General features: G+C 44.4%; 1 protein-coding gene across 1 annotated transcript in view; it reads right to left on the bottom strand.

Annotated features, from left to right (window-relative positions):
• LOC109472120 (visual system homeobox 2-like) overlaps positions 1-20,524 on the bottom strand; it is a 36,916-nt gene extending 16,392 nt beyond the window's left edge. The window contains exons 1-2 of the mRNA XM_019771698.1: positions 19,594-20,524; positions 4,161-4,248 (exon numbers count right to left, since the gene is read on the bottom strand). Of these exons, the coding sequence (XP_019627257.1) occupies positions 4,161-4,248; positions 19,594-19,906 (401 nt within the window). The 5' untranslated portion in view covers positions 19,907-20,524. The remainder of the gene's footprint in view (positions 1-4,160; positions 4,249-19,593) is intronic.
• Positions 20,525-20,927: the final 403 nt, after the last annotated feature.

Here is a 20,927-nt window from a genome sequence, read left to right as displayed (position 1 = left end):
GGAGAGCTAGCCACGGCGCAGCAGCAGCGCGTTTGTTTAAAACTAACCTCATTACATTCGCAAGCCACTGTCTGTTGTGTTTGTGTTTGTTTGTTTGTTTGTTTGTTTGTTTGTTTGTTTGTGTGTGTGTGTGTGTGTGTGTGTGTGTGTGTGTGTGTGTGCGTGCGTGCGTGCGTGCGTGCGTGCGTGTGTGTGTGTGTGTGTGTGTGTGGAAACATCGCACTAAAACGCTAGCCTCTACAAGGCTCACCGGGTTGCTAAAAAAATAGTCGAAATTGGACAAATAAACTGATAAACTGAATAGTATGCCCGAGGAGTTAGCCTACCATACGATTTTGCAACCTAATACTACATGTACTGTGAAATGGTTTGAAGCCTAGAACTATCCGGTCAACGTTTGTTCTGTATGTCTCCACGACGCTTCCCATTTACCACACGCATTTTCATTTTACTGCATGTACTGTTCTTCTCGCCAACGTTGAAAGCAATTGAATCTAAATACATGCAAACCTTCTCAATCGCATTGTCCATAAATAGCTGTATCTTCCATACTGAAATCAAAGAGTATATAACCATTTGGCTGAACGGAAACCTGAATCGACACAAGCGCAAAGGTTGCCGCACAAGTCCCAGTTCAACAACCAAAGAGGTAGAGATATAATTAGAAGGATTTGACATGTACACCATTCAGAAGCCCATCCAGCGTTAAATAGCGTCAACAAAAACAAGTAGATGGACCAAGCTGTGCAGGTAACAAGAGAGGAGGAAATTGGGAAGGAGATGGACCGGGGGTACGAGGGCGAAGGTTACGTCAACCTTAGCGGGAGTCTGTCTCCACTGCCCGCCGAACAGTTTACATCCACCCTTCCCCGGACCCGCCTCGAGTTACAGGTGCCATAGGTGGGCCTCCGTCCACCCGACGGGGAGGCAGGATAGCCTAAACTTCAGACGTTTTAGCAGCTGAATTTTATACATCCCTCCAAAATAGTTCCTTATAGACAATATAGCCTAAACCATAGACGTTTTAGCAGCTGAATTTTATACATCCCTCCAAAATAGTTTCTTATAGACAAGATAGCCTAAACCATACACGTTTTAGGAGCTGAATTTTACATCTTTCCAAGACAGTTCCGGATAGACAAGATAGCCTAAACTTCAGACATTTTAGGTGCAATTCTTTCTGCTGAATTTTACTAACACCCCTTCAAAACAGTTCCTCAAAGAGGGCCTAAAGTTCAGGCGTTTTAGGAACTGTACTTTTACATCAACTGACTTTTCTATACCTCTAAAACATTCCTACATCTGGGTGAATAATTTCATCAGGTGGGCAAGAGATTGTATATGAAATCATAACCAATCACTATTTCCTTGAAGGAGGTGACAGACGGTCTCTGAAACGGATGTACAGCACCAACTGGTTGTTGAATGAAAAAAAAATTCCTACAAAGACTCATGCTAGCCTGTAATGTTTTATTCTATACCTCTATTTTGTACCATGTTCAAAAGTTCCTGCCATGCACTGCACCATTTACGATTGTCGTGCAACAAAGTTCGTGTACTTCCGATCAACCCTAACGCCACACAGTGTCCAACCGCCCTATCCCTGTAACACCACCTCTTGGTAACACTGTTTTAAATTACCCAGTTCGCAGTCCTACAGTTTCCTCCCGTGTCTGTGCGCCACCCATCGCGTCCCGCAGCATTTGGCTGTCTACCTGCCAATTTGTCGATAAATGTCGACAGACAGCGAGTTAGACCCCCACGGCTACCTCTCTGGTACTAACAGGGGACGTTATATAATGTAATTCCACCAACAGACGGGGGAATTGTCTGCATTTTCGCCCCACAGAGCCTAGAACGTGCCAAGCTAGCTGAACCGTACAGTAGGAGAAATGCACAACTACATCACTGCCCTGTCTACCTGCCAATTTGTTGATAAATGTCGAGAGACAGCAAGTTAGACTACCTCTCTGACACTAACAGGGGGCGTTATATAATGTTATATTCTTCTAACAGACGGGGGAATTGTCTACATTTTCGTCCCACAGAACCTAAAACGTGCCAAGCTAGCTGAACTGTACAGTAGGAGAAATGTACACTACATCACTGCACTAGCTATACTACAATAACATTATTATGTTCGAACGTTCCGTTCCCAAAAGGAATACTTAGTCACCAGTAAAAGAAGGGGTCGCGTAACCCTCCGAGTTATATTTTCTATTTCTTCGTTTATGCCAGGCTTTTATCGGTGGTGAAAGAAGAGCAGCACTACCGATGTAATCTGGCTCAGCTGACAGTAAAACCAAGAATTTATCCCCTGCGCAGTCAACTCTCAGTTGGCTCTAACAAACCCCGATCAAAAAATCGTCCTCCCCCTTGACTAGCTAATATGGCGATGGACAATTGACAATTTGACAGGGATGCCAAGAAAAGAATGCATAATTTTGACGCCTGAAATCACCACGCAAAATACTACCTAGACCTAATTCCTACCGATCCCACACTTCCCGTACTCACCAAATAGAAATACACCTTAGTTTGCGTTCCTCAACAGCGATCTTAGTTTCAGGATGCAAACATAATAAGCGTCATTGTCCAAGGAAATGAAAATGACATAAAGGAACAACAAAAGGGTACCACGCCCGTTTTACTCTGTCTTTATACGCGGCACATCCCTTCATTTCCGAGGATTGATTCAGAAGGGACCAGGAAAAGGCGACAGACAACGTACATCCTTTCGGACGTTTACTCAAAGCTTGAATCAATTCCAACAGCCAATGCCAAGGCCATACAGTCCTAAAGACAAAACAAAACAGTAAAGAAGAAGACCCACGTGTGACCTCTCGTAACCACTCCATTTAAGTGGATTGCCTGTGGAGAGGCCCTACAAACCAAAGAACCACTCGTTGACTTCTCTGACCTGCTTGCGTAAGGATGAAACAACTAGAACTTCAAGTCAGACGTGTTAAAAATGCAGTTTTGCTTCAAATGATAGAAACAAGCTTAAGACAAATACAACATCTACCGAAATGACAAAAAAAATATGTTTTCCCATTGTAGATAGACTTCCAGACCCAATAACATTAACTCCATTACAGCTAACAATGGACAAGCTGTCCTTATTCAAATAAAAACATTGGCGTCGCCTTCATTACCTTCCTCACGACTTCTGGCAATGGAATTTCAAGATAAACCGACTTCACGGCATGCCTGCCTACCCGGCGTTGTAATTGCTGCAATTGTAACGAGGAAGCAGAAATTCCCCAGTTTTACAGTTTTGTCCAGCTTTCCGCTGAAGGTAAGGACTGCAGCCTGCCCTGTCTGAAGTGTGACGTTCACCTTTTACAAGCGGAATGTAGCAGCGGATTCAGAGCGGCTGTTTCTTGTTTTTCTAGCCCTGGACAATAGCTTAGTAACGGTGCTCCTCAGGCCAATATTAACAGAGGGATGATATCAAGCAAACCACCTCCATATCACAAGCACAAACGAAGGAAACGGACACTCTCTACTGCAATGGTATAAAAAGGAAGCCTAGTAAAATCAGCGGATTCAAAGCGGCTGTTCCTTGTGTTGTTGTTTTTTGTTTTGTTTTTGTCCTGGACAATAGCTCAGTACTAGTGCTCCTCAGGCCAATATTAACAGAGAGATGATATCAAGCAAACCACCTCCATATCACAAGCACAAACGAAGGAAACGGATAATCTCTACTGCCGTGGTATAAAAAGGAAGCCTAGTAAAATCAGCGGATTCAAAGAGTCTGTTCCTTGTCTTGTTTTTTCTAGCCCTGGACAATAGCTCAGTAATAGTGCTCCTCAGGCCAATATTAACAGAGGGATGATATCAAACAAACCACCGCTATATTACAAACAAAAAGAAGGAAATGGATTCTCTGCACTACAATGGTATAAGAAGGGAGCCAGTAAAATTAGCTATTGCCTAAATTATGTCATTAACGATGCAAATAGGCAAAGTTTTTGCGAAGCACATTTGCATACGCTGTTTCCCATGAATGAAATGCTTTTGAATACACGTACTACAACAGAAGGATGGAAGTAGCATTTGCAATGTATACACATCGTCTTTCAAGCCTATCCAAACATGTATCTTTCTATGAAGTAACTAAAGGCCACGCCTTTTGATGTTAGTAAAGATGAGCCTACCTGTGTCTCCTCTTCTTTCTCTTCTTCTTGTCGTCCCTGTCTCTGTCCACATCTTTGCTGAGGTCTGGACTCCTGTGTGGGTCTTCTCCTTAACAAAAACACAAACAAACAAACGATGGTTAAAATCACAGTCCGAATCCATGTTTGAGTTCCAAACTTTTCTTGATTATTCGCAGCAGTAGATTAGTTAAACCTAGCGTGTCAGGACGTACAACAATTCTGCTGGAGGAAATTCACAATGAATTTGATGAAGTGATCTCGCCCGGAAGCCTCGTACTGTCATTAACTGCACAAATGTGGCAATCAAATGCCCATCACACGAGCAGCTTCCCGCCCTGAGCAAATAAGGACGGACCCGTTAGTGTTGGCGGTAAGTACTGACTTTCTGACGAGGCGGCCATGAGAGAGAGCGCGCGGGAACTCAGACGGGATGTGCTATACAAGACTTGCACGGAGCTGGCGGGGGCCGAGTAGCGTGGAGACGGCCGCGCGTTCCTTCCCGCCCTTTTGTAGGGCAGCCTGTCGCCTTGACAGCTGAAAAAATGGCGGATTAGGGAGGACGGGGGGACCGAAGGCGCGCACATCGCCGAAATATATTGCCCAATTTCCCCCAACTTTTGCTCAAAAGAAATTTAATCCGAGCGCAAGTCTTGTGTATTACCTCCATTAGACGCTGACACGGGGAAAAGTCGCGTAAAACACGATCATTTTTCACACGATTACTGCGGTGATGGGGCATCCGTCTCCCTCCCAGGTTCAATTAACGTGCGCCAGGTAAAATATGGGCACGAGGGGTCAGGAAGCGGTGGCCCGACCTCCCCCGGTAGCTCCAGGATGGATGACTGCGCTTACAGCCAGCGAAATTAAATAAATACAAACATAAAGTGGCACAGGACGACGCTACGGTGGGTAGGGGGAAAGAGAGAGACGTGGTGGCCGCACAGTGCTGAAGATTCTGTGTTCATCTGTGGTTTCTTGTACAACCTGTAACGTTCGTAGGTAATCATTGCCGGGAGCTGTACAGTAATAAATTGCTTCTGTTGTTGTGAAATATGAACGGGGTATATCTTATGGTTCTTGTGGTTTTCCTCTCCCGTTGAATGAATCGGTCTCTATAGTGTGAAAACCTGAGGATGGCACTCTCAACACTGACTTCAAGTTTCAGATTGCGATTTCTTATTTTCACGCTTTCATGTTATATATTTGACACATTTGCAAACAGATAATAATACAGCACGGCTACGTAATATCAGAAGTCACCACTTAACACAGGAAGTCCTGCAACATCTTGTGTATACATGAGTAGCATCTATGAGCATTTTACATTTATTGATAATTGTACAACTACTTATAAGACAAAGAGGTGTCTGTTTTGTAAGCGTTGTGAAACAGAAAAGTCCTAGACGCCAAGCCGAACCCAAAGAGTAAGTTGTTACTAGTACGTTTGGTTTTTATGTCCGTGTATGAACTGCGGCCATCACGGCAAACTCTGCCAATGTATCTACGATACTGCCTGTCGGATTGGCTGGCCCTATGCCGACACCGGGGGTTTTTGATGTCCATTCTATTTGCGACTGGCCGGATTGGCTTCCCCTCTCACTGACACCTAGTTACGGTACAGATGCATCAAACTGGTACAGGCTAGGGATGGGGTTCCGGGCGGAAGAATGCACTGTTCACAAAATTGAGAGTAAGAGAGTAAAGTTAAAACGGGCTTCAACAATTTTGAAAATAGGCAATATTGTTCGTATTATTCGGTACGCAAACAAGACAAAATCATACGAAACCAGACGTATATTGCGTGTGTTTGGGCCTCTTGTTTATGGTGCCTGCTCACTTTGCTTACTTGCTTATGTTTTATGGTATAAAGTTTTCAAATATTTTATGCTTGTTGTTGTGTATCATTCAATGCAAATGAGCAAGTTCGTTTGTATCATTCGATGCAAACACCTCAAAACTATATGAAACACACGGTGACTAAAGGGCTTGTTTTCATGGTTCTTGTTTATGCATTTTTACTTGGTATCTCTATTTCAATTTCCCTAACAATTTGGAACTTGAATGGACAGATTAAAACAACGACTGCACACGCAGAGGTGGGAGCCACAACTTGAGAGGAAAAGTCAACACTTCCCTGTCCTTGGTGCTGAAATGGGTTCATCTACAGAACCGGTCAGCTCAGGTTTGGTGCTCGCTCAATGATCCCTCTCCAACATTACCCGGGCTACTCTCCACTCAAATGGAGGTAACTAACGGCATATGGCACACTTTAAGTGCGGGGCTCGCGGCCATGAATCCGCGTCAGGCCAGCTGAAAGTGCCGTTTTATTTCTACCGACTGCGCTCCAGAAGTGCTGCACGAGCGGGGTAAATGGCACTTAGGGCGCTGCAGGAAAAAGTAGCGGCTTAGCTAACGACGCGTTCGGCCGGCCATTTTCGCGGAGGCGACGTAATTGACCGAGGAACCGGTTATACTGCGTGATTGCGAAACGTATTGAGGGGATTGTGGATGAACCTTCACTTGTTTGATAACGGGCACATACAAGTCCTGAAGTTCCGACATGCGGCAGGCCGAAGTTTTACCCAAACTTGTGCTAACCCCACAGATTTTAGTGGTTAAAGTAGCTGTACTTTTTGTGAAAGATCAGTGCATTTCAGTTCTACTGTTACTGTACGGAATCCTACGGATTTGGGAGCACGCAGGCACGCCGTAGAACTTTAAGTGCACGTCAAACGTGTCCCGTACGTGCTGTGCGGAAGAAGCACGTGTGAGTACGGCCTCCTTACGGTAAAGTTGCAATCGCACAGAGATCGTACGTTGTAAGCACGTACAACTCACTTACCACTTGCGCAACGTACGATGCACGCAACCGCTGACGGCCAGACTTGGCGTGCAGACCACACTCTTACACCTTGCGAAACCGTGCGAGTGACATGCGTCGATGCCACTCCTTCCCCACGTTTTCAGAAAAAAACGTAGCAGACGTAGCCTCCCAAAAAACGTAGGGACAAAAAGCACGTACGGCGGGTAGTGACCGACGCTTAAGTGGCGGTTAAACGGTGGCTTTTAGCGCGGCTGTGTTCCCCGCCGGGCGAGCGGCACCTGCCCGAGGACTGGTTAAGTACGTAAATACCGGGTGTCCTTTTCCTAACGACACCCCTCCCCATGATAGCACCATGAGTTGACAAAATTGCACCTCTTGACAATCTAAAGTAGCCTTTTATTGTGGTATAAACAAGCATAGTTGGATGGAGATATATAGAGAGAAAGAGAGACTGGTTACTATATAAATACAGGGTGTCCATCCCCTTTCTGCTGGCACTATGACTTAAAAGAATTACACCACTCGACAATGTACATTAGTCTTTCATTGTGATATAATAAGCAAAGTTCTGTGTTGGATGGGGATGGAGAAATAGAGACGGTTTAAATAGGTAAATACAGGATGCCCTTTTCTAACGTTACCCCCTCCTTGCTGTACATTAGCCCTTTATTGTGATATAACGACAGGAGAGAGGGAGAGAGGGTTTGTTCTATTACTAGTAACGATTTTGCCGGCGTGAACACGGAGTTGTTATATGATATGCTCGTAGAAACGCGTTGACAAACAAATTTGTGAGTCAGGACTCACGACAATGTTCAACAGTCTTCGGCGAGACGCCTACCGTCCATCCAGCCAGTAAGTAGCCATGTATTACTTGTGTAGATTTGTCATATCATGTTTAATCCTCGACAAACAAGTTTCCATGTGCTACTATTCTAATTCCTCAAAAGAGCATCAAAATAAGGTTCCCGATCGAGGCCGGCCATTGTGTTACAAGATGAAATCCGCGCCACTTGACTGTTGTTAAGCTTAAACTTACAAATGTGACGAACACTAACGTAAAAGACAATGTAAAGTGAAAATACATGTTGTAACAAGAACACTTCGGTCTCTTTCAACTTCGCTAAGTTATCCATTCCACCGAACATGATAGAACGCAAATAGTTATCGTTTTGATTTGGTTACTCCAACTAGTTTATATTTTGTTAAAAAAAACGTGTCAGCTAACTGCGCAGGCGTCGGCACACGCCGATTCGTCAATATGGCGACTTCACTTCTTCATTTCTACCTTTCCTCCAGCAAGAAAGTCCTCCCCTCGCTCTGAGCGCCCGCATCAAATCGGTCAACCGATTCGCTATTCAATCTATCGACCAATTCATCATGTAATCAACCAATAAGTCAATTGATAGGTTATTTGATCATTTGTACATAATAACATTGTAAGATTGGAAACTACAAGGCTGGAGCCTCGGTTTAACGGCTCTGCCCATGACCCTTAAAACGGCGGGCCAGCGCTTCGCACGGATAATGGCGGTTCTGCTGAATCCAATATTCGACAAAACCAATAATTTGATAGACCACAGGAAGAAATATATGCGCGTGTGCCGCTGTAGGATGAAGACATAGCGTTTGTAGAAGTTGTCGTGTCTCTATTTTTCGTGTGGGAGAAAACTCCGAGCATAGGTTTGGGTTTTGGCCTATTTTTGGCGTGTTTTAGGCTTTTTTGTCGGGGTTTCTTTTTTGCATTGTTTTTTTAAACGCCAAACTAGTGCAAAAGAGAAAAAGCAAAAAAAAAATAAGCCAAAACACAAACCTCTGCTTGGAGAGTAGAAACTTACTTGTAGGTGATGTATACCGTGTTCAGAAATAGAGTTGTTGGTGAGGATGTGATTTCACAGTACAGTATAATCATCTCACCAACACACAAACCGATTGGCATCACGTCACCCCTCTCTAACGTAACGACATTCCCTTCATTTTCTCCCCCACTTTAGCAATCAGGATAATTAAAAGTCATTTTCCAATTAGGGCGTGCGCGAGATTTCTCCGGGGGCCCCTCTCGGCATCTCCCGCGGGACTCCGCCGCCGCCGTTACCGCATCTGTCCCGCGCGTCGCTCCGTTAGCGCCGGGAATTGTAAAAAGCTTCCGCCGTAATTTCATTTACTCGCGCGCACGGTATATTCTTAGTCTCCACCAGACTTCTTTTGCAGGCTGAATAAATAGTAGAAATCGGTTGAGGGGGGCATCATTTACCGGAGGAGTTGGCCGGCCTGCCCAGGCAAGTTGGACCCTCTATGGCCGGCCAACTCCGCTGGTAAATGATGTCCCCCTCAGCCGATTTCTACTATTTATTCAGCCTGCAAAGGAGTCTGTTGGAGACTAGTATATTCTATTCATCACAGTGTACCTAACTCTCTCGTTCCTCGTCGTCGTGCTACTACAAAAAAATCTCGAAAATGTCCTCATAAACAGGGATAACTTCGTTTTTTTGCAGGTTGAATTTATCCCTGGTTTTACAAGTACGCAGCTCAGCTCAGAAGCCAGTAAACTCGGTGAGTGAGCCAACTAACGAGCTGTACACATTCTCTTACAGCGATCGCCCGTCTCTTAAAATGAAATTTGGGTGCAATTATACATCACGCCTCACTTACCGCGTTAGTCTCATGTTTTATTGGGCACTCTCAGCCCGTTAATGTGTGTTGATATTCCTTATATGACGTTTTCTGGATTTGCTTGCCATGTAGATTTGCCCATGTATATATTACACACACACCGGGCACGGCGTGGTTTGCTGAAATCTTATTTCGTAATTTTGTAAAGTGTACAAGGTTAAAGATGGGAAATTTTGCAATCCACGTACTGCTGGGACTAAAATTGAATATATGTATATTTTGATAGATCTAATTCTATTCGATTTGGAAATAAAAAAAATCGATATTTCTTTACAAGCAGCTCTGGTGCAGATGCGTTAGCCACGTTGAGAAGAAAGTGTGTGCAACAAAAGAATAACATCAATCACCAATTCTCTGTCCAGAACCGTGAACCGTAAAAATAACATTAATGAGTTCATCATAAAGACCTACATGATGTATCCAGAAAACTCATTCACGTGTATGATAGTTGTCGATCGAAACTGAATCTACCACAAGCACCAAAACATATCTGTACCGCAACAATTCTGTTCCATAACATATATCTAAAGCATATACTAGTAGCTCCTTGCCCTTTCATTCTAGGGCAATGCTTGAATGAGTTATTTGTGCATTTCGTTGCGTTTATCCACTATGCAAAATATTTCCCTAGCATCCGTAGCAGGCTTATAAAACTGGGGGTTTAGTGGTCTTCGGCTGTTTTCTGATTAAGAAAACGGGGATAATTCAACCAGGCCAGCTATGTTGTCTATATGCAATCAGAAAATAGCACATAAAAGCTCCCAAAGACCCTGAAGACCCCCAAAACCCCCAGTTTTTGGCATGCTATAGAGGCTAATATTTCCCTCGCTTTGACCGGGCCCAGATGTGTGTCCAATCCCCCTACATTTTATACAAACCATCACTGTTTATCACTCATGTCAACGGCAATAATTACAGCGTGTTGGTGTTAGGTCTTAATCCTCCACTTAGCTGATTAGTAGTTTCGTTTCCTGTGGCCTTTTGTTGCCCACTTCACAAAGGCAAAATTGTTGAACATGCTGCGCGTAGCCATAGCAACGGTCACAATCACAGGCAGTGCAGTGTTATTCAATGTCTGTGCTGCACATGCATGTATGGCTGCAATTGAGCATCTAAGTCTGTATTTTAATTCCAATCGTATGTATAGAAGTTTGTGTATGCTGTGTGTCATATGGGACCCATGGGTATGTGGCAGAAAAGAAGGGAGGAGGTTGCACACCGATGCCGTGTGTCTGACTCTGCAATAGTGAAGCATAAAGCAGGTGCAACAAACAACTAGCGCATACATTTATCAGAATGGTGTTCTGCTATCTACTATCTGAAGCCTGGTGACAAGAGAAATGTCGAATGTACTATACGCTGTCTAATGCTGAGGTCACATGTCCAAACCGGGGCCCGGCCGGGCAGTCTTATGGAACGAAAAGTACGGTATAAAAGACAACAAAACACAGATTTTTAAAATACTTATCATGGGCACTATTTCTGTCTATTCTTGATATGAATTGTTAGTTTTTCGTTCATACAAAAAGCCCGACCGGGCCCCGGTTTGGAAATGTGACCTAGGCATAACGAAGCGAGGAGAGCTTGAACCTAGTACATCATAAGTAATTTACATTATCCCAAGGAGCATTCTTTAAGTTCAACCTCCTTGGCTGTAGTAAGATATCAGGTTCCAATATCACTGAATTTTACGTCTGCTCTATCACCACGATCCGTTCTTAGATTGTAACAGCACATTAAAGGTCTTTCATCCATATAGTGTATGTATGTGTGACCATGTTCCTGAGGGTAGACAGGGAGAGGCCTGTTACGTTGTGACTTCATTTTTACCCAGTACAAGGCCGAACAATGGACATGTTGCCGCCCATTCAAGCCCACGCTAACACCCGTGACCCCGGCTAGCTCCAAGCACCTGCTGCGCGACCTTAGACCGCTGATTAAACTGCTTTATAGCAACTGTTACAGATGTTACTGTTACTGATGATGATGTTACTGATGTAGCTGATGTATCTAGTGTTACTGATGTGGCATGTAGCAAAGTGGTGGGACAAGCTAGAGGAGAAACACAGTGTAAAATTGCATTGTTCTGTCAGCACACGCATTGCTAGCTAAATATTTCTAGTTCCAACTGATGAAACGGCTTTGTAGGAACTGTTAGTAACTGATGTTACTGTTACTGATGTAGTTGATGTATTTAGTGTTACTGATGTGGCATGTAGCAAAACTGGTGGGACAAGCTAGAGGAGAAACACAGTGTAAAATTGCATTGTTCTGTCGGCACACGCATTTCTAGCTAAATTAGTAAATATTTCTAGTTCCAACTGATTAAACGACTTTGTAGGAACTGTTACTGATGATGATGTTACTGATGTAGTTGATGTATTTAGTGTTACTGATGTGGCATGTAGCAAGCTAGGGGAAAAACACAGTGTACAAATGCGCCGCCTTCAAATTGCATTTCTAGCTAAATATCTACACCATTCCACCTCCCTCCTTCTACCCGATCACGGTAACCTGGCTATTTAACTGTTACTGATGTAACTGATCTTTTAGTGTTACTGATATGTGTGGCATGGTGGGACAAACCAGCCGAGAAACGCTACAACTGAGCTCGCCTGAAATCACATCATTGTCCTGTGCGCACGACCATTTGTAGCTAAATATTTAAACCATTCCCTCCTTTCTATACGAACATCACGACCTGATGGCAACCTTAAACTCTGGACCCAAACCAAGGAGGTTCACCTCCTTGCTGAAACCACCGTCGTTACCTTTGTTTATATGTAACAATATATAAAGAAAGGCAAAATTAAACCGGAGGGGGCAGGATTCTGTACGAACAACTATGCATATGAGAGGGGTGCTAGTGAAAACAAATGAAAACAAACCTAAATGAAATGAAATGAAAACAAACCTAAACTAGATGGATGGACAGAAGAAAAATGCCCAGCCTATGCATGATGTACAAAGTGACTGATAAACTGTTGGACTGTCTAATGCCAGCTCAGAAAAGAACAAGAAATAGCCACGCCTTCAAGTACCAGAGTAACGTTAACATCAGTATAGCACATTGCACCATATAACATTCACCACAATTTATCCGGATATCGTATATATATGGGCTACTCTCCAAGCAGAGGTAAATATTGGTCTTTTAATCCCGCGTCTGTGTAACATATTTCAAAAGGTTAACCTGTATTTTTAACATGCCGATGCTTTCTAATTGGTTTACGATTCAATTTTTGACTGCGACGAACCAAATAAACCATCTTGAATACCCTGCGCATGCTTTGGCTTATTCTATACGTATTTTAAGCGTTTTCTATCGGGCTTTATTTTGTGTGCTGTGTCTTTTTTTCAGCGAAATTTGCAGTGTCAAATGGATCCTTTTTTTGCAGCCACCAAAAGATATACTTGGAGTTTACCACATAAGATTCCCCACAACCTATCCGGATGTATATATGGGGCTACTCTCCAAACAGGGGTTTAGGTTTCGTCTTATTTTCAACGTGTTTTAGGCGTTATTATCGGGATGGACACTGCCCTGTACACGGTTGATACTGTCTTGCAGACACCAAAAGCTCTGCTCGTAGTTTACAACATAAAATTCACCACCATCTATCCGGATGTATACACGGGGCCGGTTTAATACCCCGCAGAAGCCTCTACCACCAGGCTTCGGGAGGCGGCTGGAAAGAGTGGAAATCGGCCAGATATAGAGATGTCAGGGGAGTTAGTCAGCGGTGAGAGAATAGTTTTTCGGGTGCGGCAAACTGTTCTCTCACCGCGGACCAACTCCCCTGACATGTCATCTCTCTATCTGGCCGATTTCCACTCTTTCCAGCCGCCTCCCGAAGCCTGGTAGAGGCTAACCCCGCAGGACATCTAGGCGTTTGTTTTCCCACTAAAGTGACCGTAACAATCGAACAATGGCCTCCGTCTGTGCGACCGACGGCCGGGCATCTGCGGGCGATAATTAAGAGGTGATAATCGCGGTTAATCGCCCTACTTGCCCCTCCGGCTCCACGCCTAACGTTAATTTGTTAAGCCCCGGGACAAGCTCAGTGTTATGATAGTGGTAGGGAAAAAAATCAACATCGTCTAACTGTTTTTGTTTAATGTTAATAAAAAAAAACATCACTTACGTCTCTGCCACAACAACGAAATGGATAATCGTACATGTATTTTAGATACATGTATTTTATAATCATTTTATTGCTATACAAGTTCTACAAGCTCAATTCTATGATTGTGTCAGGGGAAAAAAATCGACGCCGCCTACGTTACCGACAAACCAACGGACCTGTATTCAAATATTACAATCAATTATACGTATTATGTATTGTGTAACTGTAGTGTCTGGGAGTGCAACTTGCAAAGATGTTAATACACCCGTTTGCCCTCCATTCCACTTGTACCTTTGGAGAATTCTAATTAACATATAAACAAACTACATACCTGTGGTTTTATTAGCCGAGATCAACACATTGTTGCTGTGTTTACTTGTAGGTGATAGTGTGAGCCTCTAGTTGGAGATTTGGGAGGTTTTAGCTCATAAGGATTAACACTTTCAACAAACACTGCGGGGCATTTCGTCAATTCTGTTCAAAGACAAAGATTTATGCTCAATGTTATTAGTTCTAATGCACGAAAATTACAAATGTTAAGATTTCAATCTGTTGAAGAATAAGATCGTCCTATAAAAAAGCCTCGTCCAGATTTTGGGCCTTTCTAAGGTGCTATGCGCTAAGGTGCTAACTGAATTGTCATCTCCAAAGACAATGATTTGTGTTCAATGTTATCAGTTCTAATGCCCGAACCTTACAAATGTTACGATTTAACCCTCTGAAGAATACGATCGTAAAAAAACCTCCTCTAGATTCTGTACCTTTCTAGACATGCGCTGAGGTGCTAACTGAACTGTCATCAAAAGCCACTGCCCCTCCTACCCGCAGTTTTTATGTTTCTTTTATTCATCAAAACATAAAAACATAACAAGGACAGTGTCAAGCAGAGCTAGAAGCGCTTGGTATCTCTAATGTAAACCTGAGTGAGTTGCATCGTTTTAAAGTTGTACATAGAGGGTAGCATTGAGGAGCCTCTAAGAATAAAGTGCAGTTTAGCATTTACCCGCAGTTTAATGAGGTGTTTGACATTTGACGTCGAACCTTCGTTCCGACAGGTTACAGTCATTTGTTGACAGCCACAGTCGGCCACCAACTAAGCCCAGTTTCCAGCGGAAACCTGTTACCAATGGTTAATTCCTGGGTGCAGTTAGTACTGACACGCGACCAGTGATAGCCAATGGACAGACGTTACCCGTCACTGTCCTTTTCCAACAATTAAAATTCATAATTCTTTCATTTCCAACCTCCACCTGAAACAGGACTCTCCCCAAGCAATGGAGCATGGGTACTCCCCCTCTTTCCAAAATCCTAGAACCACTCCCAAAATGTCCAGTCAATTTTAGGGTCTTCCTTAGTATTTACATGAAAATTCGCTGATTTTTCATCAACCGATTAGGGAGCACCTCTCCCCTCAGAATTTATGGGGAGACCCCTGTCAAAGTAAGTTTTATCGTGGATTCTGTCCCTGTTACGTTTCACTTGTCCAACCTGGTCGTTATGAACATTTTTTGTCGACGCGTTACAATACTGACACGCGACTACCGACAGCCAATCGGCAGACGTTACCAGTCACTGTCCTTTTCCAGCAACTTTAAATTCATAATTCATTCACTTTTGGTGGAAACAAGATTTAGAGATCAACTGCATGGACGGGTGGATGGATGTAGGGGAGTGTGGATGGACGGATTGATGGATTGATGGATAGAATGATTGATGGTAGAAGATGGATGACTGACTATTTCACCAGCTAGAGGACTGTAACATATTCTAATGTAAAGCACAAATCTAGAACTAATCGTTCTGACGAACATACGGCTGATCTCCGCAAGTCTTCACACACTAAAAAAGGACTTCCATAACAATTAACACCTGTGTAATAATGCCCCGGCACGCCCGGGGACCCGGCAGCCGTTTATCGCGGCTAATGTAGCAATGTACCGCCGTAATGTCACAATGTTGCTATTCACGGGTAATGTAGCAATGTTCCAATTAGCCATCACGCGGCTCGCCCGGGGGAAATATGGACATCAGCCGGGCTGGAGCAACAATGGGTCCGGCCCGGTCCGTAATAACCGCGGGCCCCGCGGAAGAAAGGGAGACCTGGATTAATTCTGGCCCGCTGTCTACCGTGAAAAGGCTCATTACGGCCAGGCTGGGCGAGTGGAACAGGGACAGAATGCACGATAAAACTTACATACAATGGATGGAAACTTTGAGGCGCACGGATTCGAAATGAAACAAAACTAAAACAGGTCTAGAACCACACTAGTGATGATACAAGGATGATACACTTCTTCTTGTTTTCCTGGCTCATTACGACCAGGTTGGGCAAGTGGAACAGGGACAGAATAGACGATAAAACTAGTCTATGCAGGTAAACTGGACCGTCCATGGCCTGGCCAGCTACATTCTTTTTAGGCCGATTTTGTACTATTTATTTAGCCTGCAAATGAGTCTGGTGGAGACTACCTTACGACCAGGTTGGGCGAGTGAAACAGGGACAGAATCCACGATAAAACTTACGTACAATGGATGGCCACTTTGAGGCGGACGGATTCGAAATGAAAGGAATCATCAGAGCAGTAAAACTGGAAGAAGTCTGGAAACACAGTGGTGACGATACAAGGATACACTTTCTGAATTTTTTCTGTTTTCCCGTTCCATAGTTTAAGATTTGGAAATGTGGAAGTGGAATCTAGAAGACAATTTTGATGTACATGTACATTCCTCAAACTCTATCACTTTTCCGCGATAAATGCCTAAGACTTGGTCACTGACAGTGACTTGGGGTGTTTGCTATCGTTTATTCGGTCATGTCCTCCATTCTCAGACAACAGAAAACACGTAGAACTGATTTTTGAGCTGGCGGCCGTAGCCAAGCAGGTAAATCTGAATCAACCATCAACCCATTACAAAACTGCGACTAGCCCCACGAAAACAAACATTTTACTCTGTTCGAGAAGAGAATGGACCAGGTCGGTCAAGACGGAAGACCTTACATTTTTGTACGAACTGTCATCCTTCCTTTTGTTTCTCATTCCCTTGACAAGACAATAACGAGACGTAGACAATTTTGACACAGTCTTCGAAATAAATACGAGTATCAAAGAACTTAGGCATGCCCCAGGCACGATTCTGGATACGCGTTGACTATCAATAACCGTGCCTGAGTCCTAACCCTAACCCATTCAGGCATCGAAATAGATAGGTCCGGTTGTAGTACAACATAGCCTCCAGCAGACTCCTTTGCAGACTGAATAAATAGTAGAAATCGGCCCACTAGAATGTAGCCGGCCACAGGCAAACTGGACCCTCTATGGCTGGCCAACTCGCATGGCCAGCTACATTCTTTTTTAGGCCTATTTCTACTATTTATTCTGCCTGCAAAGGAGTCTGGAGGAGACTAGATACAGCACGAGACACTGCAGCCGAACCTAGGATGCCGTCCCACCGAGTGTGTTCCCCCCGAGGAGCGGGAACATTAAGGTGTTATCGCCCGGCTATTGTCCGAGACTGCCGACCGAGAAAAGTCGAAATGAAATTAGCAAATTGAGCAGAAGGCGAGACCTTCCGACCCGTTAGCTCGATAATAACGTCTAGTTTGATGGCACGATATCAAACGTGAGAGTGTATATCAATAAGCAACAAAACTCACCACCAAATAACATCAGACTTTCCTAGTGTCTGGCAGGGGAGCACAGCTATTGTCCACATGAATTCTTGTGGTAGAAACTATCCCCAGACAAATGTCCGAATTGGACGCCTTAATATCCACTGTCACAGACACCGTCCATAAACAAAAAGGACGAATGTACTGAACGAATAGCTTGCTTATGTTATGTTTGAAATTGCTGCCTTTGTAAAAAGGAGGTGTGATAATATAGTCGATCGGAAATGAGTATTTCTGTTCCGGTATCGGCAGGGATACGACTTGACGGGTTGTTGTTTTACGACGCTTGTAGTTCTGGTAGAGACAGTGCTGGCATGATTAGGTCTGTACAACGAGCGTTGTGAGAAATCAGGACAACGCGCTGGCTCCAGAGTAATAACACAGCCCATAGCTTGTTAACGGCATGTCGGAGACACAAGTGTCGATACTAACGGATCAATGGATCAATGTTTGGTGTTGACTTTGAAGAGTAGTAAATTTAGGAAGCGTACGAAAGTTCGGTGTCTGGTTGACTTGCGTTTACCAACATTCTCAACAACGCAACTGAATACTACTATATAAAGCTACATAATACATGTTCATGTACGTGTACGCACGTTAAATCATTTGCATCCACTTGTTTGCAAGTATAGTTGTAGTAGACCTTACGAAAGTCGCTGTACTGTTGTTGTGTCAATAAATTTAAAGATGGTGTATGTTTATTACCTTGCATCAACGAAGAACAACACACTAATAAACTGGCAAGTGTCTTGCATTGTTGTATGATTTACACGAAAGGAAAACAATAGCAGAATTTGCTAAATGTCATTTCACTCATTATTACTACAAAAACGTGTTGACAATGACATCATTGTGTTACTTAATCACCAGAACGCTGCTCGTTATAGATGTTGTTTCAGTGGATTGATTTAGTAATCAATGTGTAAAGGAAAAAACAATACTACTAATCACGATAATAATGTACCCATCGGCTGATTGCTCCAATCTAAGACCCTAGTGGAGAAGTTAGGACAGTCCATTAGATAGCAGGTGTGTCTGTCCTCACATGTAGATATTATCTCAACAGAGAACGGACTAAACTTTTTACACTAAATTAAAGAAGATGCTATGTTATGGACGAGACGATAGGTAAACCACACAGACAAGTCAAGCTTATCTAGTAGAATAGAATAAAAACGTCCCACAGATCTGTCTACTTCACACCAGATGAGGCATCAAAATTGATGGTCAGTAAATTCCATAGCCCATATGATAGACATTGACTTGCGATAGCCTACCAACTTATTGCCACAAGAAGTAAGAATTGTCGCCATGTATCCTAAATGTGTGCAAAACTGATTTTGCGTCAAGCATAGCTTTTGATGACGTTCTATATTTTTCAATGGTTTGCCTGTTAAGACATTGGCAGCGTGTCCTATATGTGTCCAACATATACACGTCAGTCAATGGAGACAGACACAGGGAGAAATGATTTCATTCCGTGGACGTGCGCTGACATTTAAGAGGCGCGCCCTCTTCTGTGTGGATACACCCTGCTGTAAAACATTCTCAGCGTACATCATCGTGGCCTTGGACAGTGGGTGCCGGTAACATACATCAGGAATATACTGCTAAGCACCAAACTAAAGCTGTATACCACACCTCATATATGACTCACTGAAGGATCGTTCAGATATGAGGAAGTAGTGTTGACGACCCGACCTTGGGGATCAGTAGAAGACACACCACCTCCCGTTATAAAACAACACATCTGTAACTAGTCACATCTCAGGAGAACCATAGAGACTGTATGTGTGTGTGTGACAGGGAGGCAGGGAGTGTGTGTGTGTGTGTGTGTGTGTGTGTGTGTGTGTGTGTGTGTGTGTGTCTAGTCTGTGTTCGTGTGTGAGAGAGAGTAGAGAGGGAGTGTGTTCGTGAGTGAGTGAGTGAGTGAGTGAGTGAGTGAGTGTGTGTGCGCGTGTGGATGTGTGTGTCACCGTGTGTGTCACCGTGTGTGTGTGTGTGTGTGTGTGTGTGTGTGTGTGTGTGTGTTTGTATGTATGTGTGTGTGTATGTATGTGTATATGTGTGTGCGTGTGTGTGTGTCACCGTGTGTGTGTGCGTGCGTTTATGTAAGAGAGATAGAGAGAAAGCACGTACCTTGTATCTGCGCCTCCAGTAGCTGCTGATCCAGCTTGTGTGCCAGGGAAACCGGCGCGTGGATGGGAGGGAGGAAGGGCGATCGCGTGAAGACGAACGCCGGCTGGGGCAGGGACACGTGGACGGTGGCGGGGACGGGCGTGCGCGGCGGTTTCCCCCTGTCCGACGGCTCGTCCCCCTTCCCGAGGCCCAGCAGCTCCTGGATGGCGAACGGGCTCCTCATCACCGTGCCGGCGGCGGGCGTTCTGCGGGGCTGGGTGGCCTGCGGTCCCGAGACGCGGGGCTGGGTCTCTACGGTAGTCTTTCCCGTCATGGTCCGTCTGTCTATCCAACAACAGTGAAAGTTGTGCGCCTCTCTCTCTCTCGTGTGTGTGTGTGTGTGTGTCCGCACTCTGCCTTATTATACTCCGCACTGATGAGTCCTCCTGATTAGCGCCTTAACCTGCGGGCTGCGCCCAGCTCGAATAATTAGCTCTCGTCTGACGGCCTAATTACCATCAACTAATTATGAACTAATAGAAATATCAATACCCGGCCGTGCCAATCACGCCACAATCATGGGCCCCGGGAGGCGGGGGTTGGGTTAATCACGACCACTCCGTATCAGCGTGGGGCGGCACGGGTTAGAGTAGGGCTAAATACACACCCAACGTGCAACACGCAGTAGTCTCTCCAGCAGACTAACATTACAACAACAACGCGGGCTCAAAATCAGTCAAATTTAGCAAAAAAGATGGAGAATATTCCACCAAGTGAGTCAGAGTAAGCCACCCTTCCGCGGTCGCACTGCTCTCCCGGCGAATTATAGTAATATTTCCCTTTTTGTCTCCAATTCTATGATCCTTGCCCCTGTAAGAAGGCCTGGTGGAGGCTATACTTGCAACACACTAACGGCGTTTTCATACACTGTCTACTTAAGAGATCCCCTGTTTGCGTTGTCGTAACCCTATAGCACCTTTCCCGTGTGTGCGCGCTCTAGCAGAGCGTAGGGCGGTCTGTCCCCGCGTCGTGAGGCTAATGTTAAATACCAGACGTGGGGAGAGAAGGGCGAACAAATGGGCAGCAATGCGCAATCAAGGAACCATTGAGCAGATGTGAATGCAGTTTTACAGATGACCCGACAGTGTTTCGTATCGAGACCGTATCGATCAGGAAGCGGAAGGACAGCAGCAGGGAGACGGGCCTGGTGGGGAGGGAGGGGGTCTTGTCCTGCTCCTGTAGTCACCACAGTTGGTGTAGGTTCTACCTAGTCTCCACCAGACTCTTTTGCAGGCTAGATAAATAGTAGAAGTCGGCCTAAAACGAATGTAGCTGGCCAATTTACCTGCATAGAA

This window comes from Branchiostoma belcheri, unplaced genomic scaffold (genome assembly GCF_001625305.1).
Source record: "Branchiostoma belcheri isolate BF01 breed outbred unplaced genomic scaffold, Haploidv18h27 scaffold27, whole genome shotgun sequence".
NCBI classification, from domain to species: domain Eukaryota; kingdom Metazoa; phylum Chordata; class Leptocardii; order Amphioxiformes; family Branchiostomatidae; genus Branchiostoma; species Branchiostoma belcheri.
The sequence above is the reverse complement of the archived record's forward strand: the minus strand, read 5'-3'. Positions and strand labels throughout refer to the sequence as shown.